The sequence below is a fragment of the Pezoporus occidentalis genome, unplaced genomic scaffold, assembly GCF_034315485.1.
Source record: "Pezoporus occidentalis ecotype Australia unplaced genomic scaffold, CSIRO_AGI_Poc_V1 ctg235, whole genome shotgun sequence".
Taxonomy (NCBI): domain Eukaryota; kingdom Metazoa; phylum Chordata; class Aves; order Psittaciformes; family Psittacidae; genus Pezoporus; species Pezoporus occidentalis.
In genome coordinates, this window is record NW_026914233.1 from 925,093 (window position 1) to 949,587 (window position 24,495).

The 24,495-nt window shown below is 44.8% G+C and overlaps 1 protein-coding gene across 7 annotated transcripts in view; it reads right to left on the reverse strand.

The window, feature by feature from the left end:
- The window catches only part of MYRIP (myosin VIIA and Rab interacting protein), a 208,874-nt gene that overhangs the window by 12,274 nt on the left and 172,105 nt on the right, over positions 1–24,495 (reverse strand). For 5 of the 7 annotated variants that reach the window (XM_062621852.1, XM_062621856.1, XM_062621851.1 and 2 more), the window contains 4 exons: positions 23,682–23,859; positions 17,649–18,298; positions 11,999–12,241; positions 5,041–5,103 (listed from right to left, as the gene is read on the reverse strand). In XM_062621852.1, coding sequence (XP_062477836.1) covers positions 5,041–5,103; positions 11,999–12,241; positions 17,649–18,298; positions 23,682–23,859 — 1,134 coding nt within the window. The remainder of the gene's footprint in view (positions 1–5,040; positions 5,104–11,998; positions 12,242–17,648; positions 18,299–23,681; positions 23,860–24,495) is intronic. The other 2 variants (XM_062621854.1, XM_062621855.1) reach the window with 1 other exon arrangement.

The window sequence follows — 24,495 nt, forward strand, 5'->3', positions numbered from 1 at the left end:
CTTCTCCATAGGTAATGGATAGGGAAGAAAAGTTCAATGAGAAATAATAGGATAGGATAGGATAGGATAGGATAGGATAGGATAGGATAGGATAGGATAGGACAAAACAGGACAGGATAGGGTAGGGTAGGATACTTTTTCAGTTGAAAGGGACCTACAATGACCAGTTAATCCAAATGCCTGACCAACTCAGGGCTACCCAAATGTTAAAGCATGTTGTTAAGGACGTTGCCCAAATGCCTCTTAAACACTGTTCACCTCCCTGGGAAGCCTGTTCCAGTGTTTGACCACCCTCTTAGTCAAGAAATGTTTCCTAATGTCCAGCCTCAGCCTCCCCTCATGCAGAAATGTGATTTTTAGCTTTCCTAGAATTCTGAGGTCAGTTTTTGGTGGCAGATGCTGTTTGACTTTGAAAACCAAAGGTCTGCTTCCCACTAAATGTCACACAAGGCAGATGGAAGGCTGCTCTTAAAGTGTGTGCATCACTGAATGTATCTTGATCTTAGCCTGTGGGTATCTAGACACAGGAGTCACAACATCAAACCTTCTCTTTCAGCTTGTGAAACATGGACTTTTATAGGGTAACACAGATACAGCACTAGAGTTTAAACATGGTAAATACATGGCAAGCAAAGGTGATTTTCCTTGGAGTATATCTACCTGAAGAGCAGATCTCCCACAGCTGAAGAGCACAAGCAATATATCAGTGTATTAAATACAGAACTTTATTGAAGTTTTCTCCTAAAGGATGAGTAGAACTCAGTTTTGCCCTGGGCTGTACTTTATGGAGAAGCAAGAAGAGATTAATGTCTGCCCGAGGGAGAGAAAAGATCAACATATGGGGAGTTCAAAGGGTTCTCAAACTGGAAAAACTGGATACTCAATGGGTTTGAATATGCTTTTACCTCTTGTTGAGCAACTGTCAAAAGCTGTTGAACCAGCTTGGGTTCCACACCAGTCAGTTTGCAGACCTAGCAGGAGACTCTAGATAGAATTATTTAACATGAATAAAGGGGAGGAAAAAAGGGGAGGGGGGAAACAAGAAAACCAGAAAAAGTGTCCTGGAATTGCAGTGCTTCCCAGTGCTCTCCCTGCACTTACAGGATTTGTGAGGATTTATAACAATCCCCTAAAATTCACAGACACATGCACACCAAGATCATCACGGCAGGTGGACATCTCAAACTGTTATAAAGACCTCCTGGCTGTCTAATTTATCCTGCAGGAAAGGTCACTGTTAACGTTAATAAGTGATTTAAAGAGGCAGCTATCATGCCATGATGAAGTCAACTCCCATCTGTCTTGTCAGGCAAGTCAAAGGACTAACATGGAAGTGATGGATGCAGAAAGCAATCTCTGTGACAAATATCAAGCACAGAAAGGCTGAGCACAACTACTCCTGAAACACTGGGATGCATTCAGATTGTAACTGGGCTACCTTACTGCTGGATTAACACCAGCCCTCCCAAATCAATGCAGCTGATCCAATTTGACTGTTTCTGCTGGTTATGAGAATGGCATTTTTTACTGAATTTGAGCCTAGGAGTTTAGTGAAACGAGGAAAACATGGATTTATACTTCTAATGATAATTAATGGCCACACTCCCCAGTATGTTAAAGACACAGTCAAAAGGAGATGCTCCTTTTCCCTGAGTTCTTTGTGGGGGAGTTTTAATGAAATACTAAGCAAGTGTGTGCATGCAAGCACATATACATATATGGGTGCACTGAACATCACAAATAGCATCTTGGAAAACGTCTTCACTGTCATTTCTACGTGGGGTTGGACAGATGGAAAGAATTCCTGTTTTGCAAGATTACGTTTCAGTGGTCTAAGCTAGCTCTTGCTAACTTGTCAGTTATTTTCCTTCCCGTCTGCTGTCCCTATTTCCTTTCCCTGCTGATGCTGACAATATTTCCTTTGTTGCTTTACTTAAGGATGCTGCACTGGAAGGTGCTTTATAGAACGGTATTTGCATCCTAGCACAAAGGATGAGTAACAGAAGGAAAGCAGGATGACAAAACTGAAGCAATGTAACTGCCCAAAGTGCTGTGAGCAGGTGAGCATTAAGTCCTTGTATAGAATCATGGAATCCCAGAGTGGTTTGGGTTGGAAGGGACCTTAAGATTGTCCAGTTCCAATGCCCTACCACAGGCAGGGACACCTCACACCAGACCAGGTTGCTCCAAGTCCCTGTTTCCAACCTGGCCTTGAACACTGCCAGGGATGGGGCAGCCACAGCTTCTCTGGGCACCCTGTGCCAGCGCCTCAGCACCCTCACAGGGAAGAGCTTCTGCCTTAGATCTAACCTGAACTTCCCCTGTTTCAGTTTGAACCCGTCACCCCTTGTCCTGTCACTGCAGTCCCTGATGAAGAGTCCCTCATGAGTCTGCATCTCATCAGTCTGTGACATTTCCACATTAAGTTTCCTTTGCATGAACATTATTGCTTTTATTTTTAGTGTTCTTACAGTAGTTCTCCTTCACGTGCACTATTTTTTCTCCACACTGTATTCAGCCATTAGTATGCTCTTTTTTACTACTATAATGTTACTCCATCGCTAGGCTCTATTTAACCGGCACGGGAGGCAGTGACTTGCAATTCAATAGGGAACAGCCGACATCAACAGTCAGATCAAGAAGCAGAGCAAGAAAACCCTTCCATCACAAGCAGTGCTGGCAGTATTGACCACACACTTGATGACTTGTGCAATCATCTTTAGCTCCGTTGTGAGCACTTCTATCATGTGCCTGTGTCGCAGTCGATACCCCTCATAGCGACCTTCTTCTGCAGGGAGTTGAGGGGGACTGGGGAGAAAATGTGTCCTGCTTTGCCCCTTTGATTCATCTTTTCAGAGTAACCTGACTGAATCCAACCTTGATGAAAATAGTACCAAGGCCCAACCCCGCCTCCCTCGTCTCCCCACCCCATGGGAGTTCATTGTACAGCTTTGGGAATGCCCTGAAAAGCCCAGCAAAAAGCCCATCTTCACAGGCAAGATCTGGGACACTCAGCAAGTCACAGCATGGGAGAAACAGAGCCATCAATGCCCAACTATCAAGCGCAGTTATCAACCTTGATCTTCAAAAGATCTTGGACCTAAAAGTGAGCCCTAAGCACTTACGAGCTCAAAGACTGGGAAAGCAAGCTAAAATTTGCCTTGCTATTTGATGGAAGGCAAGTATCCTATGACGGCGTTTGATACTGTCCTGCATGACATCCTTGTCTCTAAACTAGAGAGACATCAATTTGATGGATGGACCACTTACTGGATAAGGAACTGGCTGGATGGTTGCACTCAAAGGGTTGAGGTCAACAGCTCAATGTGCAAGTGTAGACTCGTGGTGAGTGGTGTCCATGGGTCTGTGTTGAGACTGATCTTGTTCAACATCTTTGCCAGCAACATGGACAGTGGGACTGATGTGCCCTCAGCAAGTTTGCCAATGACACTGAGCTGTGTGGTTCGGTTGAGGCACTGGAGGGAAGGGATGGGATCCAGAGGGACCTGGATAGGCCAGAGATGTGGGAGCAGACCAGAGATGTGGGAACAGGTTGCCCAGAGAAGCTGTGGCTGCCCCATCCCTGGCAGTGTTCAAGGCCAGGTTGGACAAGACTTGGAGCAACCTGCTCTAGTGGAAGGTGTCTCTGCCCATGGCATGGAGCTGGAGCTGGATGGGCTTTAGGGTCCCTTCCAGCCCAAACCAGTCTGGGATTTTATGATAAACTATGGTGTTAAAGAATTACTCTTCTGTGCAGGTTTAAGACTTCCTGCCTTGACCTTAATATCTCCATTTATGGGCACTCATTTACAAATATAAAGCTAATTTATCTTACAGAGTGAGCAATTATTCTACGGACATTCTCCAAAGTGTAACACAAAGAAATACAGCCTCTCTTTTTGCCTGTGCTAGGTAATTTTGAATATAAGACTTTTACAAACAAATCCAATCCACTGGCCTAATGTAGTTCCAGATGCTATTCCTAACAATTTGCAATGCCTCATTTCTAGAGACAAGTTGCCTACAATCATGAGAAAGGAAGTTATTTCCAAGAGGTGAAATGCTAGGGTCCAAGCTGGAAACATTTAGATCTTAAAGTTCATGCAGGATTTTGTATCTGCAATGGGCACAGATTGATGACACTGCACAGATGGAAAATACTTGTTCTTTACAATCATCCTTGATGATGATAGAGAAAACCAAGATGATTGAAAGGTGATTAAAACTCTTAGTGCAAAATTAGACTCTGAGGGTGAGGACAAAAGAAATGTTGAGAGGAGGAGCTGAATTAAGCATAACTTTTGCAAGAAAAAAGTGATTTTATGACTGAGAAAATGCTACAGAATTATTTTTCTTACCACGACACATGACATATTAAAACAGCATGTATGTAAAAATATAAGAGAAGCATATATTTGCTCAGGGAATAAATGAAAACCTGTTTTAATAGCTGATTCTCATAAGCTGAAACTCAAGTAGCACCGAATATGGAACCTCTTCCCAGCTAGACAAATGCTAAGCAATAGACTCTAGCAGCAAAGTGAGAAAGTGCCTACTCACTACGTGCAATCACTACAATGAATTAAGGGTTTTGCTTATAAATTGGGAGCTTGGATTTTTGAAGACGGCTATGGTCAGAAAGTGCTGAAATAAAAGTTTAATTGTTTTATCCCAAATTTCTTAAAATAGGGGAGTACATAAGAATAGGGAGATCATGCACCTCATCTTTGCTTCTGTTCTTCTTAATAAAACCAAATTCCCATCTCAAAGCCAAATAAGAGAGCCAGTCGGCTTCACATACCTACTTCATACTCATCCCTCCCACTGTAACACAGGGCTAACTGTGATTACAAAATGATTTTCTGAAATGACTATTGATTGTGGCCAAAATGTATGAATTTTCAGGCCTGGTATTTCCAGGAAAATGTTTTGAGTTTGAGACTTTTGCTTGGGAAATGTGGAAACCCTCAATATCACTTTATAGCATCGCTTACTTAGTAAGAGATGCAAGAAGACACAGACAAAACAAAGCATTCTCACCTGCTGCAATACAGTGGATAAAAACTGCAGCTTTAAATGTAGATCAAAAGCCTTTTGTATTTCCTAGGTAGTGGGAAAGCAGTTAAATAGAAAGGCAGAAAAGTTATATTAACAGCTACAGAGGTTAACATTTACATAGGTTCAGACAGAGAACTTTGGGATGAATAACAAGGATAAAGAAACTAGCAAATATAATATACCATCAACCTTAGGTTTTACATTTGCTCCTAAAATGTTTAAAACAAAGCAATGCCTGATTTATTTTTGTCTGTGGGATTTGAGAATAACATTATCTCCTTAAGACAGATATTGCAAATGACACACCATAGAATCATAAAATAGTTAGGGCTGGAAAGGACCTTAAGATCATCCAGTTCCAACCCCCCTGAGATGGGCAGGGACACCTCCCACTAAACCATATTACCCAAGGCTCTGTCCAACCTGGCCTTGAACACCATCTTTAATAACAGGAAGCAGATGGGAAATACTGATTTCCACCATCACAAAAGTGGCACTAGCAATAGAAAAAGACTTGTGCAGCAGCATTAAGAAGAAAAGCCAGCTATCTTCAGGTTTTGATTGGAGTTTGGACCCTGTATGTGTTTCTAGTTACAAAAGGGTTTGTACTTCACTGATGCCACAGAGAGATGCTCACAGTAAGATGTCTCGTGTTGAATCATGTCCTACTGTTTGCTGCTTTCCCTCTCCTGGACATCACCGTTCCTAAACAAACCAGTACACCCCTTCATAGAACCCCAGAATGGTTTGGGTTGGAAGGGACCTTCAAAGCACATCCAGTCCAACCCCTGCAATGAGCAGGGACATCTTCAACCAGATCAGGTTGCCCAGAACCACCTCCAGCCTGGCCTGGGATGTCTCCAGGGTTGGGGCATCCACCGCCTCTTTGGGCAGCCTGTACAGAATTTCTTCCTCACATGCAGCCTGAATGCCCCCTTTTTTAGCTTAAAACCATCACCCCTCATCCTGTCACAACAGACCCTGCTAAAAAGTCTCTCCCCATCTTTCTGATAGGCCCCTTTTAAGAACCGAAAGGCTGCAATAAGGTTTCCCCTGAGCCTTCTCTTCTCCAGGTTCATATTACCACTCTCCAGTGTCAAGTCACGAGACTTACCTTAAACCCCCTAATTTACCTTGACTATTTAAACTAAACTGCCTGGCTTTGCTTTGAAGTAATGACACAAACCATAGCCACCCTGTTGGCTGTGCTGTGACAAAAGAATCATCCAGCTGAGGAGCACCATTTACTTGAATCTCTTCCAGCTAGATCTGAAAAAGCTCTTCTGTTACTGCCAGGTCTCTGGGCTGCTTAGAAGGCAAGTACACCGTAGCTTTCTTGTTATAGTCTATTTCCCCCACCTTGTTACAGCAGCTTAACACTGATCTTCACTGATGTCCTGTATATGTAAAGTGGCATTTACATTCTCTTCCTAAGTGAGTAAATCTTTGGTGATCAGACAACTGAAGAAGGGTTCCAGGCTTTGATTCAGTCGCTTACACACAGGCAGAGAAGATGCAATTTGAAACATCTTGAAATCTGAGGGTGTTCAAACAGCACTGTCAGATATGGCATGGACCTGAGAGATGCACTTTTCCTCTGGAATAGCAACTTATGGCCCTGTGGAATCCCCCAGGGCATCTCAGGTGAACTGACTGCTCATAGCCATACTAACACAACTGTATTGAGGCAGAAAGTGTCAGGATGGGAGGAACACAAACAACACTGCCCATACTTGGAAACTTACAAAAAATGGATGTTTATGGCCTTGAAGTAACTATTTTGCTCAAAACCAAAGACTTGTATTTTGTCAAGATGAACTTCAGATCAACTAAATTTTCTATATACTAAAGGCTGATAAATAATAGGAAATACAGGGGAGAAATCCCTTGAATGGGGTTTTTGTCCAGCAACGACTTAACCCTGTTTGAAACTGAATATATACTTGACTGCTTTGTGGAATTGAGAACTTAAAACTTTGGGTCCATTAGGCCAATGTGAAGATTAAAGTCTCACACCCCTTTTTTTAAGAAGAAAAAGCCATCGTTTCAACTTCCTTAACCCAAATCTTCTTTTTTCTGCTGTCACCCCAATCCTGTGCACGGATTATGTGTACTTCATACATTTTAAAGATCCTTTTTTACCATGGTGCCACATTCAGTTTTCCATCTTGGGCTTTGGAAGAGTGTCCAGATAATTAACATCACAATAAAAGCCAAAAGACAAGAACTCTTCTGAGCATCCTGCATACAAAAATAAGGGACAACAGCCACACAAACACGTTCTGAGTTGTTAAGCCAGGAAGATGTCTTTGTATTACATTGTTCATCTTTCTTAACATAGCAGTAGCAATGCAGTATAGCTCCTATACTGTTTCTTGACTGAGTGAGCCACAGGGTTCTGACTCCTTTAGGAACTTTGAATCACCTTAGATGCATGTTTCCAGAGAATGAAGGCATAAATATTTAATGGAAAGAATAGTTTTGCTGTTACTCATACGTCAAGGAACTTGGGAGGTTTCACTTGGGGAACAGGATCCAACTGTGCTACTTAGCAAACTTAAGAGGCTGTCATTCAGAAAAGAGCTATTGTGTGCCTAGTCATGTAATAACGTTAACAGAAACCAGCAGGATTTAACCAAAGTTACTAAGCCTTGGTTGTGAGAGTGTCTGAGTAGCAGTAAATGCAGCACACTGCATCAATACAAAGAGGAGAGAAACTCAGCGTTATTACTTCAAGGTTAACTTTGGCATACCTTAAGCAAGGAGGAGTACAGAGTAGAAGGAGATAAAAAGAGAAACACAGGCAAGTTTTTAACAACTATTTCAGGGTCTGTGAAGTGTAGGACAATGTGAAAAATAGCAAGGGATATGCTGGTTTTAGTGGTCACATTCAAAAGGCAGTCTGCATTAGGTACTGCTGAAATTGCCTTCTAGAATGTAATCCTGGGGTATACCATGAGATATAGACCCAGCCTATCCTCATCAAAGCATTAAAGGAGAAAGAGAATAGAGGAGAGGGAGAACTAAATACATTTATCCCATTTATCATGCTTGCCACTCTCAGGATCAGCGCCATTAAGGTACTTCCAAGGGAATGTACATTTTGCTTTTTCCTTTAGGTATTTGTTAGGATTTGGAGGGGTGAAGCAAAAACACAACCCACAACGCAAGCTGTTTCACTAACACAACAGGCGGACAATGTGATTTTGGGGCAGTTCACCCCTGAAGTCTAGAGGGGCTGAAGGCTGAGCATAGGGCATAGAGGACTCCATGGCCTTTCACTGATCAAGAGACAAGCAGGCTTTTCACAGGGCTGCGTAACCCTGAAGAGCATGAACTACTTCTGTAGCTTAGGAAGTACAACACGTCACCTATAAAAACATGTCTGCTTTAGGTATGCTTGCTTGAGAGCTGTGACTCTCCACAAGGACATTTTAGGCAATCATAAAGTTAGAACTATTGGAATGAAATGTTGCGCGGAAGGTCTAAGTGGATTTAAGTCTAAGGAATTAAATTAACTGATGTTAATGAACACCCACCTCAGTCCTTGAGGATCCCACATGAATTAAAACAATGAATTCATAGGTGAGCATCTCCAAGCTTGTATCTTAAAGGCAGACATACAACTCAAAAGCTCAGTTTGAAGTGAGAACTGAGAGCCTGCAAATGCCCAGCTTCAGCTAACTCCCCACTCAAGACATGCCAATTCTTGCCATTGCTTCAGATCTTAATACACTAAATACCTGTTTCAGAGAATCAGTTCAGCATGTGAGATTGCCAGCTTCCACTAAAAACAGAAGTCCAGATTTGTGAAGGTGCAGGCATATGAAAGACAGGTTTTCAGGAACACCAGGTATTTCATTTCCAGTGACTCAATAAGCAATCCATGGATTTTGAAATCATATTCTATGGTCAGGTATACTATAGCTAGAAATTAGGTTCCTAATCTGTTCCAGAAGAACCTAGTGAGAATAGAAGACTGAAGGCTAATAAAGACAAGCAGCAAGGCTAAAATCTAAGCAAGATGGCTAAAATACAGTATTTAATTTGTGTTTAGGAGCTCAAAGCAGATTGGAGGCATTCAAGCTCTTGTTTTAATGCCCCAGAATTAGTGCTTCTGTATACCTAATTTGAAAGCCAGGTCAGAAGCCTGCATCTCTGGCCAAGAATGTTAAATGCCAGTCTGAAAGATCTCTAATTCCCCACATATGCAGAAATCACATTTCTTAAGGAGAGAGCATACTGGGACATGTGGCTTTTAAGGCATTTAAAATTACTGGTTCCCTGAAAATACGTTTTCTATGCTTGTCTCCATTGAGACCTGCCATTGACTGCATGTTTGATGAGCTCAGCTATGGCTTCATGTTTTAGGTTACCATAGCCACAACTGGTATTACACACTGCCATCTTCAGTATTTCATTGCAAGATGCTGGTCAGCCACCTTTCCAAAGAGAAGGCACGCAGCAAAAGATTTTATAGCACTTTTAAGGACAGCTGTCAAGAAGAAGAATGAAAGCAGCCTCCTTATTTCTCTAGAGCTGGAGCAAGTTCTACTATCAATTCCATTGAAGTCATGACCATGAATAGTATTGGGATAGTTTGGTTTCTTTATTATAGACAGAAGGAATATATACTGCGACCAGGAAACCAATCAAGCATTAAGAACTCCAAACATGCTGAACATGGTATGTCTCTTATTCCTTTTAAACTTAAGGGAAGTTTACTGAGGGAAAGAAAATATTAGTCTTTGCTTTATTTGAAATAACTGACATACAAATCTAAAAGAAATAATAAAATTAGAGGAGGAAAACCAACTGATTTTAGTTTGTAGATGCATGCAGATGAATAAGTACACCCCAAACCACACATTTTCCATTTTCTGTGCTCAGTTCACCATATAGGTAAATACCCTATTTCCAGCCTTTAATTCTGGACATTAATAGCATCATGTTATACCCTACCTAGCCTATATATCCTGTTGAATAATTTGATATTGCTGGTTTGTAAACCAAAGACAAGCTGAACTGAATGCTGCTGACAAGCACTGGCTATAAAGCTTTTCTTTCCTTTCCATAGGAAGGTTGTGTGGACGTCCTGGAGGTATTTGCATACATGATGACAAATGTACTTACACTGCTGTGTAGTCCATGGCTAAATAACTCAGAATCAGAAAGTCACACAATACCTAAGTTTGGAAAGAAACCTCTGGAAATTGCCTAGTCCAACCCTTCTGTTCAAAGCAGGGTCAACAAAATCAGGTTGCCCAGGGCTGTGTCCAGTGAAATTCTGCTTACCTCCAAGGATGCAGACTCTCCAATCTCTCTGGGAAACCTATTCCAGCTTTTGTCCACCCTCACAGTAAAAGAGCTTTTGATGTTTAGATGGAATTTGATGTATTTCAGTTTCTGCCCACTGTTTCTTGTCTTGGCACTGGCCAAGGGTGAGAAGAGTCTGATTCTCACTTCCTTATCTCCGACCTCAAACCCCCTCCCTCATCCCCCCATCAGGTATTTATACACATTGAAGAGATTCTCCCTGAGCCTTCTCTTCTCTAGGCTAGACAATTCCATTTCTGGGAGCCTCTCCTCAGATACCCCAATCTTTTAATCATCTCTGTAGCCTTAACTGGACTCACTTCAGTATGGAGCTGAGAGGGAGCTGGACTGCTTGCTCCAGGCCCAACACATGCAGGGGCCACAAGCGTCCACCATAGCAGACACAGAAAAGAGGGAGGGCTTCTTCACTGCTCCAAACTTTCCTATAGGTCTCAGGGGCTTAGGATTCTTGAGGGCAAATCCTGCCTGTAAGCTGAGGTGAAAACAATGTCGTGTAACAGCCTTTTCCATGTTTTGTGTCATCAGGTCATTGCAGTGGTGAGCCCCTCTTTCCCTTATCTGCCTTTTGGGGCTGATATACCTGTAGAAGCCTTTCTTATTTCCCTTCATGTCTCTCCCCAAATGCAACTCCAGGTGACCACTGGCTTTCCTGACACTTGGACAGCACCTCTACTGTCCACCTGGGTCACTTGATCCTGCTTCCACCTCCTGGTGTATTAGCCTTTAATACAGTTTGAACAAAACACCTTCCAAATGATGAAGAGCAGATTTCCTTTAGAAAGCTGTCTACACTCCCTGCCAAAGATGAGCTGCTATGCAGACAAGACCCCAGGAGGTGAATCAAGACACACAGCAGACAAGAATGAGCCTAAGTGGGTCTAAGGGATGACTTGAGTGCAAGGGGCAGTGCTGGGCTTCTACAGCACCAGATTCAAGCACACATCATCTGAATTTAAATTCAGAGGTAGGAAGGGAAGAGAGCAAGTGGCAAGTCCTGTGGAGTCACACTGAAATCAAGTATCTCACTGTAAGGGTGAAACAGCACAGAGGATCTCATACATTATCAGAACTGATGCTGAGTTTCATTAGAGTATGTTACTACTCACAGAGGTCTATTAGCTGACAGAGTAATAGGGTTGGAAAGCATTAAAGAAGCATGAACTATTCAAATGGAGAGGCAAAGAAGAATCTGTGACATCAGAATGAACTACGTGATACTCTAAAGACAAAAGCAAATAAAAGGACTGTAAAAACCACGTAAACCAGCTAGTTAGCAAGGAAGATAAAAGAAGAACTGGATGTGGTGTTAAACAAAACCATATAAGCTGATTCTCAGTCGGTATAAACTCACATAGTTCTGTCAATATCAGTCACTTAATAGGTTTATTACACAAGCTAAGTTCAGTGCTTTGAATTGATGCTGTAGGCTGACAGAGAGAAACACACACCTTAACTGAAGGTTCACATGCACAAGAGTTGCAGGCTCAGATCCAGCCTAAAGAACCTTGGGTTACTTTTAAGCTTGATTTTCTGACCACAAGTTTCTCATTCTGGATTCCAGCTTTCACAATACTGTCCCCACTGCCCTCCAGTGACCACTTACCTTCTGTAGCTCTTCCTGAATGCTTCTGCCACCGTTTTCCTCTGAGGATGAATTCTCCTTCTGGTTTTCGGGATCTGTTATAGGTTCTGACTCCTGCTCTTCACCAGAAGATGTTTCCTTGTCACTCATTTTAGCAGCAAGCTGAAATAACCTGGACTTAAGTTCCTCCTCCGTAAGGTCAGGCTTGCTATGATGATGCTGATCTTCACTGCTTCTATCTGCTTCTGATAAATCATCAAAATCCTGCAAAGGAATTAGAAGAACAGTGTAATTACTGTGTGGGCACAGAAAGGCAAACAGCTTCCTAGGAAAGTATAGGTATGATCACTCTGCAGGGAAGCCAGAATGAAGCACACTAAGTGTCTGCTGATAAAAAAATACCATGTCTTTACAGAGGGATGCCAGCAAACCCACGTTTCTTGGAGTATATTTATCATTCCTGCTTACTTTTATATTATGTAAAAAGGAACTATCAAAATCATTACGCATCTGTGTGCAACCAAGCAAATATGCCTAAATGGCACTTCCCATTCCCAGCACTGCAGGGCACAGATAAAGAAAGCGTAGTTTGGGAACGAAGTAACTCGTGACCTGGCAGTTGTGTCCAGCTTTCAGTTCCCTGACGGCTTGGCTTGAGCATTGCCTGTGTTTGGCTTGAAGACTACTGGAAACATGCTTTGAAAAGTCTCTCTCATTGTATCATAGAATCATAGATGATGCTGCTTAAGATTTTCAGCTTCCCCAGTGATTATAAGCATAGGTGCATCACTACAGCAACGACTGTTTTCCAAACACCAACCTCCTTGGAACAAGTTCTGTCTTTTAGAGCACTTCCTTTACTTACTGTTGGATGTAGGTGGGAAGTACTCAGAGGCTCAGTTAAGTGCAGTGGGTGTTCAGACTTGACCCCACGTTCCTGACTTCAGAGGCTGAACAGAAGAAGACTGCAATCTCTGTGCAAGTCTGTTTCGCAGGGTGCGTGCCCAACATTTAATGTGCAAAGGGGGATGTTTCTGTCAGCCCTCGCAGGAAATCTGTAAGCATCTCATGTTTGTTCCAAACCCTCCTGTCCACACATCAGTTCATTCCTGTGCTATCTGATTAGGACTTGATATCCGCTACAGTCCGTGGAGAGAGACAAGCATCTCGCAGAGCACCTACAGCATTAACTGCCTTCAGGAGACATTCTTCTCTCCCTGCTGACTGCTAAGAGAAAGTTTTGACTCATTATGTAGAGTGCTTTCAGTCTAGTCCATAAAATAAGCTGCAATTAGGTGGTTTTAAAAGTGCTGAACTCCTTGAAATGGTCTAAGGGGACGATTTGGAACAATTCTCAGTTAGGAAACGATTCCTATTTGCCTTACGCTCTCCTACAGTGACAGGACCAGACACTGCTGGAGAGAAGAAATGCTGTGCTCTCTTCTGTTCACTTGGAAATACATAAAGAGGGGATTTGCTTTGTGAAAGGGCCACAGCAGCAGTGTTTATGGATGGACCGATTACCTCCAGTCTTCGCAGGACACTTTAACTGTGCCAGCTCCCTCGCAAACCCTCTGCCCCAAGCTGCTCTTAACGCATTGTGTTGGCAATGCCAGACTCTCCTGCACTAAATTGCACTCTAGTATCTAGCACTCGCACAGCTTTCTGGACAATTTTTGTCTGTAGTTATCTGTGAATCAATTGCACAACTAAATTAGAAGCATAGAACCAAAGAATGGTTTGGGCTGGAAAGGACCTTAACATCATCCACTTCCAATCCCCTGCCATGGGTAGGGACACCTCACACTAGACCATGTCACCCAAGGCTCTGTCCAATCCAGCCTTGAAAACTGCCAGGGATGGAGCATTACTGCTTTATAGCAAATATTACTGCTTTATAGCTCACCTTCAGGATGCAGAATGCCTTTTAGGAAATCAGGATTGGGAAGTACTAACTACAATAGAAGGGGAACCACAGCTTATGCTGAAATCTGTTCTTTTCCCAATCAGCTTCTGCAGAATGAAAAGCTTTTTCTGCCAAATGAGCTTCGAAGCTCATCTGAGTAAGATCAGGATTTCAAATCACCGTGTTTCTACTTTAGTTTTATAATGTGATACGCTGTAAATATGCATAGATCATAGCACCATAGAATGAACCAGGTTGGGAAAAGCCCTTCAAGCTCACCCAGTCCAACCGCTCCCCAGCACTGCCAAGGCCACCACTAACCCATGGCACTGAGGCCTCGTCTCCACGCTGTGTGAACACTTGCAGGGACGGTGACTGCAGCCCTGCCCTGGGCAGCCTGTTCCAATGCCTGAGCACCCTCTGGGGAAGGAATTGTTCCTCAGCTCCATCTAAACCTGCCCTGGTGCAGCTTGAGGCCGTTTCCTCTTGTCCTGTCCCTTGTTCCTTGGGAGCAGAGACCGACCCCACCTCACTACAACCTCCTCTCAGGCAGTTGCAGGCAGCGATCAGGTCCTCCCTGAGCCTTCTCTTCTCCACACTGAACCCCCCAGGTCCCTCAGCCGTTCCCCATCACACTTGTGCTCCAGGCCCTGCACCAGCTCCGTTGCCCTTCTCTGCCCCCCCTCCAGCACCTCAATGTCTCTCTTGCAGTGAGGGGCCCAGAACTGAACACAGGATTTGAGGTGCAGCCTCACCAGTGCCCAGCACAGGGGCACAATCCCTGCCCTGGCCCGGCTGCCGCAGTGGTGCTGATCCAGGCCAGGATGCTGGTGGCTTCTTGGCTGCCTGGGCACCAGCTGCTCATGTTCAGCTCCATCATTCAGCATCCGCAGGTCCTTTCCCATGAGCAGTTTCCAGCCCAAGCCTGGAGCACTGCAGGACCCAGCACTTTGCTTTGTTGAACCTCACCCCATTGGCCACAGCCCATGGATCCAGCCTGTCCAGATCCCCCCGCAGAGCTTCCCACCCTCCAAGCACATCAAGGCTCCCACCCGATTTGGTGTCATCTGCAAATTTACACATCCCAGTATGGAGTGGTACGGACCAGTTTGCACCAGTACAGACCAATATAGCCCCCCCCCATCATGTCCCACAAAATGGTGGCATCCATCAATCCCAGGGCACCATGAGCCCCTCCTTGGTGCCCCATGTTCCCCAAGAGTGGAGATGTGTTGGATGAAGACAACTCTGGGGTTCAGAGGGGATCTGGGGGTTCAGGGGGGGATTCTGGGGTTCAGGAATCTCTCCAAAACTCCCCAAAGGGATGCAGGGATTTGGGAGACCCCTCCATGTCCCCAAAAGAAGGGTACATCTGTCCCTGAGTCTCTCTTCAGTGCCCCCCGTTAGCCCATGGCAGTAAACAGGGGGACTTTGGGGTTCATGAGGGTGACCTCCAAACTCGGAACGGGGGGTAAGAGTAATGTGGGGAACCACCAGAGCCCTCAAACAGGGCCTCCTCCTCCTTACACAGCAGCCAACGCTCTTCCTAGGGCCTTACCAGAGCCCCAGCGCTCCCCTCTTGCCTGCCAGGATTCCCGGTGGGCACCCGGGGGCTTTGCCTTAGTCCATGAGGGACACTGCTGCCTTGCTTCCCAGTGCCTGCAGGGCTCCCATGGCTGGAGCCCAACAGCTCGCACGGTGCCCTCTGGAATGCCTGGCACAGGGATCACTGGAACCTGCCAGGGCCCTGCCGCCTTCCGCAATGCCCGGTGGGATCCGCGGGTGTTGCCGGAGCTGGGCAGGTCCCCTTCTGGGCACCCTGTGCCAGCGCCTCAGCACCCTCACAGGGAAGAGCTTCTGCCTTAGATCTAACCTGAACTTCCCCTGTTTCAGTTTGAACCCATCACCCCTTGTCCTATCGCTACAGCCCCTGATGAAGAGTCCCTCTCCAAGCATCCTTCAATCAAGAAGGAGACCAGTAACGAGTGGTGTCCCTCAGGGATGGGTGTTGGGACCGGTCTTGTTTAACATCTTTGTCGCTGACATGGACAGTGGGATTGAGTGCGCCCTCAGCAAGTTTGCCGATGACACCAAGCTGTGTGGTTCCGTTGATCCGCTGGAGGGAAGGAATGCCATCCAGAGGGACCTTGACACGCTTGTGAGGTGGGCTGATGCCAACCTCATGAAGTTTAACCATGCCAAGTGCAAGGTCCTACACCTGGGCCGGAGCAATCCCAGGCACAGCTACAGGTTGGGCAGAGAAGAGATTCAGAGCAGCCCTGCAGAGAAGGACTTGGGGGTGCTGGTTGATGAGAAAATGAACATGAGCAGCTTCAGTGTGCGCTTGAGCCCAGAAAGCCCCCATGTGCTGGGCTGCATCAAAAGCAGCGTGACCAGCAGGTTGAAGGAGGTGATCCTGCCCCTCTACTCTGCTCTTGTGAGACCCCACCTGGAGCATTGTGTGCAGTTCTGGTGTCCTCAACATAAAAAGGACATGGAACTGCTGGAACAAGTCCAGAGAAGGGCCACGAGGATGATCAGGGGACTGGAGCACCTCCTGTATGAAGATAGGCTGAGAAAGTTGGGGCTGTTCAGCCTGGAGAAGAGAAGCTGCGTGGAGACCTCAGAGCAGCTTCCAGTGTCTGAAGGGGGCTACAAGGATGCTGGAGAGGGACTCTTCAGCAGGGACTGTAGCGATAGGACAAGGGGTGATGGGTTCAAACTGAAACAGGGGAAGTTTAGGTTGGATATAAGGAGGAAATTCTTTCCTGTTATGGTGGTGAGGCACTGGAATGGGTTGCCCAGGGAGGCTGTGAATGCTCCACCCTTGGCAGTGTTCAAGACCAGGTTGGACAAGGCCTTGGGTGAGATGGTTTAGTGTGAGGTGTCCCTGCCCATGGCAGGGGGTTGGAACTGGATGATCTTAAGGTCCTTTCCAACCCTAACTATTCTATGATTCTATGATAAGAAGAGCTTTATTTTCCAACATACCCTGCATGTCATTCAGGAGCTCATCCCAAGCCCTGCCCAACAATCATCTAATGAGGAATACTCACATATTGCTAAACTACTGCAAACAAACCTGGAAGCTGCTGCTGAATCAGTTCATCGCTTTGCACCCCAGAGAGAACCAATCTGAACTGATGGGATTTACAGGCTAGAAAGCACAGCTAAACTGGACGCTTGTACTTTAGGAGCACACAGCTTAGTGGAGATGCATCTCATTAAACTGGGGGCTCTTTACAGCTAGGTATCTAGTCTAGGCTAATTACTGGGACCTCTCTTTACTGCAGTAACTCTTCTTGAGTTCCCTCCATATATTTATTAGGTCCCTGCAAAAACCTTCTGAGTTCTTGCTGCTCATTCCCTTTATCCCTTACCAGGACATTAGCAAACAGCAGATTCCCAGGCACAGCAGTGGTTTCTCAGTCTAAGAGCAAAGGAGTTAAAAATAAGCCCAATGCAACCAAACAGTGATTAATCAACAGTGGTGGCTGTTGGCAAGTCCTAGAACACTGTATTTTACAGCATTAACAATGTCACTGATCAGATGGAAGTGGCAGATTTGAGACAGAGGCAAAGCCTGCCCACGGTACGTGGAACATTTTACCTTTGCTGCTTCTCCGTTAGGAGGCATGAGGAAAATAAAGCTTGGAAGAACACCACCTCCCACTCCCAATTCACACGTTATTGCCAGCATCACTTAATTAGTTGTGCCCAGCTCTTTCTGAGGAGCGTGCATTTGCTAAGCTCAGACACAATTACCTGACTTGAATTCATCTTGTCGCCTTTTGGGCAGTCTTTTTCTTCACAGAACTCTTCAGAGATTGCTTTGGTCTTTCTCCACCTTCTCGATCTCTTTTCTAAGTCATAATGGACCTCTTCAGTCTCGCTGCTGTCCGAGTACTCCAGGCTCGTTGCCTGAGGGTTGAAATTCACATCCAGTTCCCCGTGGAAATGCTTTCTTTCCACTCTGGGCACTTCACTTTGAGTTCTGCTTTGTAACCAGAGAAGTTTGCCAGTTCCTTTGGCTTCCTGGGAAGAGTTGAGTGAAGATGTTTCCGAATCGGAGAACAGTGTCTCAGTATTGGTGTATAAGCCAGAGGAAGGGGAGGTCACTCCCTGGTACTGATCACTGCCGTAAACCCAGCCAGTGCCGTACTGGGAACTGGTATCATAGAAATCGCCTGGTAACTGCCGAGGTCTCCGACGCAGCTTGTTCAAGGCCACGTTCCAGTCGTAGTCATCCTCACTGTCTGAGCCCATCTCATCATAGGCAGACACAATGCTGGATTCATTCTCCAAAGCTTCAAACACTTGACTTTTTGGTTTGGCGAGCATGCGAGGACGAGGCAAAGTGACGTTCTGCAAAGCCACCCAGTTCCCATCAGTGCTTTGGAACACAGAAGGTAGATCTGTGAAGACAAAACAAGAACAATTGTGCTCACAGTGTGAAAAGCTCGTTTTACTCGCCAGTTTGTGATCGACTGACCGCAAATCGGAGGGTTCAACAGAACTAACAAGTACAAGTGTTGCTGCTACATGAACTCATATTGTGAGCCATGCTGCTGTACTACTCTGAAGCCACCACTTACAGTCATGGCAATGACTCTTTATAGAGAGTACTTGGACCAAGGTTCTTCCTAAAAGAGTTATTTGGAAAGGCTGAGGGAACATCAATACAGAGACATATACAAATCCTGTGTTTTGCAAATGTCTTCCATTCTGTGTGCAGTTCTTGTCCCCCATCTTGACAAGGAAAGATGGAAAAAGGATCAGAGAAGAGCGACAAAGGTTTCACCAGGCTCTGAAGTGTCTTCCATTCAAGGAATGACTAAATAAGCCAGAGCTCTGCCATCTGAAGGAGATTGGGATGATGCATGCTGAAAGAGATGAGGGAATCTCTTCCAACCTAACTACTAGAGGATATCACATGAAATTAGAGAAATCAAAGTTCAAAACAAAAGAAAGTGGGATGCAGTGGGTACCAGACCTTTGGAGCCTCTTGCCCAAGGGTGTTAATGGATGCTAGAAATTAATCTGGGATAAAGCAGAGATGGCTATAGACCTGGAAGAGAAATCCACTGAGGTTAACTAAATACAGAAAACCACTTCTAGCTGAGATAGCCACTAAGCTGAAAGACCTGGAGGTTCAGAGCCTACACACAGGAGGATTGAGAAATACTTGCTTTCTTCTCCACTTGCAGCACTGCTGTGTGCAGTTCTGATATCCTCAACATAAGGACATGGAGCTGCTGGAGCAAGTCCAGAGGAGGCCACAAGGGTGATCATGGGCTGGAGCACCTCCCATATGGAGACAGGCTGAGAACATTGGGGCTGTTCAGCCTGGAGAAGAGAAGCTGCGTGGAGACCTCAGAGCAGCTTCCAGTGTCTGAAGGGGGCTACAAGGATGCTGGAGAGGGGCTCTTCATCAGGGACTGTAGTGATAGGACAAGGGGTGATGGGTTCAAACTGAAACAGGGCAAGTTCAGGTTAGATCTAAGGCAGAAGTTCTGTCCTGTGAGGGTGCTGAGGCGCTGGCACAGGGTACCCAGAGAAGCTGTGGCTGCCCCATCCCTGGCAGTGTTCAAGGCCAGGTTGGACACAGGGGCTTGGAGCAACCTGGTCTGGTGTGAGGTGTCCCTGTCCATGGCAGGGGGTTGGAACTGGATGATCTTAAGGTCATTTCCAACCCAAACCATTCTATGATTCTATTCTAATCTGTCCTAGGCTCATGCTTACAGTTACTGTTGCTGCTGCTGTTGTACCCTAGACTAAATGAGCTTTTAGTCTGACCCAAGCACTGCTGCTCTCGTATTCTTACACTTGTTCAGAGTATGTTTTACAATTCTGACAGGAAAAAAATATTAAAATGGCACAAATATGGTCAAAAAGTGATGTTTAGCTCAAGAACCGCATTGCTTCAAATTTAGTCCATTTCCAGTCAAACTTGAAATGTCCCTTCATGGCCAATGTGAATGTGTGATGACACCCACAGCAGCAGAAAGAATATGTAATGCTATGGATTTACCCAGTAATCTCAACCTCCTGAATGGCTTTTGGGCCTTGCAGGTTCCTTCCATAGGTTCAAATCTGCCACTTCCAGAAAACTGTAAAAATAAACTCATTATAGAATCATAGAATTGTCCATAGAATAGGGTTTGGGTTGGAAGGGAAGCTCTTCTAGTCCAACCCCCAAACTATCAGTTTTCCAAACCTATAAAGAGAACATCACCATTTAAAAGATGGACAAAGTAAAATCCGGATTGTGTTGTAGATGACACTCAGGCATCTTGCATCACATGGTGGCAAATACTTGGAGCTCATGAAGATGACTTGCCCCCTGGAATCGTTCATAAAGAACAATCTGCAGTAAGAAGGTGGGCTTAGTTTAAAAGATAACAAGAAGAAAGGTCCATGGTGCAGCAGCACCACCAAAACACCCCCACAAAAGAGAAGCAATAAATCTAAGGTAATTAAACACCAGCTATGAAAGACTTAGAACAGGTTTTGTATTTGTTACTCATTTGAGTCCTTTTGGCCTGTTTTCACTTCCTAGATTTCATGCCGATTAAGAGACCTGGAGAAAAGCCATCACTAAAATTGCTACTCCTGCTTCAAAAGAAAGCAAAACAGGAATAGTTTCCTTGCAGCAGTGAGCAGCCGAGGATACAGCTGAAGTCAGGTTTCTAGGGAGAACTAAAAGCTCTTCATTGTAACAGCTGATTTAGGAGCAAAAAAGAACAGAAGTGATCAAGCATAAGGAGCTTCTGCTTGGTTGCTTTTTACAACTATGCCACCATGATGCGAAGGGTTAACCAAGGTACAAGGGAGTAGGTCAAGCTGCTTGCGTAAGTGTTACGGCTTGCTTATGCCTATTGTACTTACAATGTACAAGGGGGTAGATCAAGCCGCTTGCTTAACAGTGTTACTTCGCCTTCATGCTTATCATACTCGCTGTATGTGCTAGGGCAAGATGTAAGGACATGGCTATTGTTAGGAAGTAGGGACTGTGACTTGATTCCCATCCTTTGGACACCTAGGCTGGCTGAAATTGGTCTCTGTGCTTTGGACAATGACCAAGCTCCCAGGGGACATGTGTAAAGACTAGAGATGAAAAGTTCAGGCTCGAGGAAGACTCGTTTACTTCATCTTGAGACCCTCGCCCACGACCACCAGGAGGCACCGCGCAAGTGCAAAGGACTTCTTAGCTCATTATAATACGAAGTGGGGATAGGACATGAATAAGTATAGGCATGTTGTGCAACCTCATGCATATGTATAACTTTAGAGGATAAATGCAAAGGGAAAACAACGCTGCGATGCGCATGCCTTTGGAGGAGCTATCCCCCCATGTGCCTCAGCGCTGAATAAAGCTTACCTACTTTACAACTTTAACGAGTCGTGCAGTCTATCCGCGGATCAACCAAGCTAAGCATGGGTTTCTCTTGAGAGAAAGAAGATCTTTCTTTAAAGCACTGTTCCTTCAATCAAAGCAAACGCTTCTGCAAGACCTAAATCTCCAACAGGAACTGAAGTCAGCTGCACCACATTACACTAACAGAACGCAGTGGAGTGCCACAGGAATGCCACAGTCTCTTTCTCTCCCAAACCATATCCCCCTGTTTTGTGCAGCAACACCCTATGAGAATTGCTCAAACATCCTCAGTTAACTGAAGAAGGGACAGGAGTGTAGCTGATCACATCAACAGTTACTCAGAGACTTTACTCAGCAGAGTGGAAAGGAAAGCCACTGAGTACGTTATAGTCAGAAAGCTGACTCAGTTTTATCCCAGCTTCAAGTAATGCCACATGTTCCCTCCTGATTTTCCAAAACAAAGTCACCTACTTGAAGGAATGGCTTTTGCACATAATTCTTTGGCCATACGCTATAATTTATCCCTGTGAAAATGAAAATTAATCAGAATTATCATTGTGAAACGATTGGTAAAGGGGAAAACCCCCAGATTCACGACTTGGCTCTTGAGACATCATTTAAACCAGTGCAAATGGTAGGCAAAATAAACTGTGAGCTGCTTTTTGGCTACATGACTAAAAATCCCACTGATGTTACCACTCCAAACTCTTGGTTGTGATTTCTTTCATTTTCTGTATCCTAACAAACTCTCGCTGCATAGGTGTGATTTCTATAAGCTTGGGCACCACAATTTCATCACAAATGTGGTTCTTAGATGAAAGAAGCAGAACAAATCCTCTGAATAGAGCACCTGAAAGCAAACTGGGTCAATTTGTCATTCTGTCATGGTTAAGCAATTGTTAAGTGCTAAATTGCTCAACAGTTCAATTCAATGGGCTTGAAGTGGGTCCTTAGATTTAAGCACCCAATTAAACTGCTCTACTGAAAATAGGCCTTCCACTAAAACACCCAGGAAAACACCACTTCTGAATGAGCAGTTCACAAAATAATGCATGCTTAGTTAAGTCAGGTTTTAGTACTACTTTATAACTACTTTCGAATTACAACTACTTTCTTTTGTTGAGGGAGGAGGGGTATTGACACTGTTTAATTTGCAGTCTCCCAGGTTATCAACTGGCATTACAGATAAACGAATTGAATTGAACTGAACTGAATTGAATTGATGGGCAGCCCTCATCCCTGCTCCCCACCATACCTACACACATATTGTGGCTGCTTCTGCTTGCCAGTGCCTAGTGTGCCAGCTGCAGGAGCAACAGCACTAGTAAACTCACGCTACAAAAGAGAAGTTTTCTGCTTCTTTAGCTCCATGAAGCAATTTGCTACAAGGATCAGATGGGCTCTACAGCTGTTGCAAGCTGGAACAGCAGGAACAAGCAGACTGCATCATGGGAGGACAACAGCAGCAGATAGGATAGCTCTGCTGTTCCCCATCACCTGGGGGCAGGGGCTGCTGCAGTGAGCAGCCTTCCCCTTGTGCTGCTGTGTAGGTGAAAACTAAACAGCTCTTCTGTGCAGTCCCTGCCTGGTGTTACACTCTTGTGGCCTCATGAACACTACAACCAGAACATAAGAGGTGGTGGCAATGGGACTCCCCGCAAGAGCAGGAACCACCTTCTTCACTGACAGACTGTACTTAGGTCATTTTGAAGCAAGCAGGGAATTGCATTCTATCCCAGGGTGCTGATTCAGGAATGGGGCTGATTTAGGAAGCTGCTTACCAGCCACAATCCATATTCACATCCATAACTAATGCAGAGATCCAGGGAAGCTGCTGGTCTGTGAAGCTTCTACTCCTACAGCTTCCTCAAACCTGTGTGGAAGCAGCAGTCAGTAGCGCTGCACAGAACACTGCATTGGTGAATTCATTGGGACTGAAAATAAAGGTGAAAGGGGGAATCCTAAATGTGAGTTATTTCACCGTTTGGTTCACCATGTAACCTCATGAACAGTTAACTTGCGCAGCAGAAGGGATCTCACGGGCAGCTGCAGACTCCTTCAACTGGAGGACAGATAACGGAGTGACAAAGAAGGGCTGCTGGGCTCTTGTGTCTTAGAAGCTCTGAAATTCACCCAAATGGGATGCCTGATGTTTCCTAACAGTCCAAAATAAACTCCCCAAAGGCCCAGCTTTTGAATCTGTTCTTGGAGGAAAAGAAAGAAAAAGGTAAAGATAAGCAGTGACACAGCCAAATGAAACCAGGACATTCAAGCATCACCGCATAGACATTTCTATATGTAACCCCCCTAACAGAGATCAGCAGGAATCCCCTGGAGAAGGTCCTTAGTTTAAGTCGTATTTATTCTGTATGTGAGCAAGAACCAAAGAAAAGAATCTTATTCGTACTAGAAATATTTACTTGTTTCATTTAGCCTGTCCACACTCTTCCAGCTGGGTAACGCAGAGAGTTTGTGCTCCTTCTGCTTTCTCAAGTGGCCTTTTGGCTGCCTCCAAAGAGCCTCAGTCACAGACGATGCAGGGTCGAGTCCTTTACTGGGCATATCTTCACTAGCCAGGGAGAACGCAGACTGAGACCTCTGTGGGGATAAAAGTCAAAAAGCATAATGTAAAGAGACAAATAATAACTTATCAAACTCTTAGCAGATTGAGTATTCAGTTACGCATGGAAGGGGGCATCTGCTGGCACGCATAGATAGAATTTAATGTGTTCAAAAGAATTGTTTCAGCACTAGATTGCTTATTTACGTGCATTTGTGATGCGATGCAAGGAGGCAGGAAACTGTTTATACCACCACGGACCAGATGGAAAGAAATAATTAAGGTGAAGGTGTTAGGAATGGGCTTGGTGAGGACTGGTATCTGTTTCGACTCAAGCTAGCCAGAAAGAGATCCCATGGTGGTGAGACATGATGATCTATTGTTGGCTCAACAGCCCATCTGCTGTAACAATCTGCAGAAGTTAAAAATGAAAAGATAAAGCAAACAAACAGCCTGTTCCCCAGAAACAGATTATTTTAATGCAGAATTCTTTTGTTTGCTAGGACATACGGATCACACAGTACGCTGGGCATATCTATTATCCCTAGGAGGGTGACATTTCAAGTCCAAGTGAGGTAAATTACTGGTGTGGTTGTTAATGAGCCCTGACTAATACCGAAGGAAAGATGCTTTCCTTTGGATCTACATAAATAGCTGTGACTGAGGCACCTGGG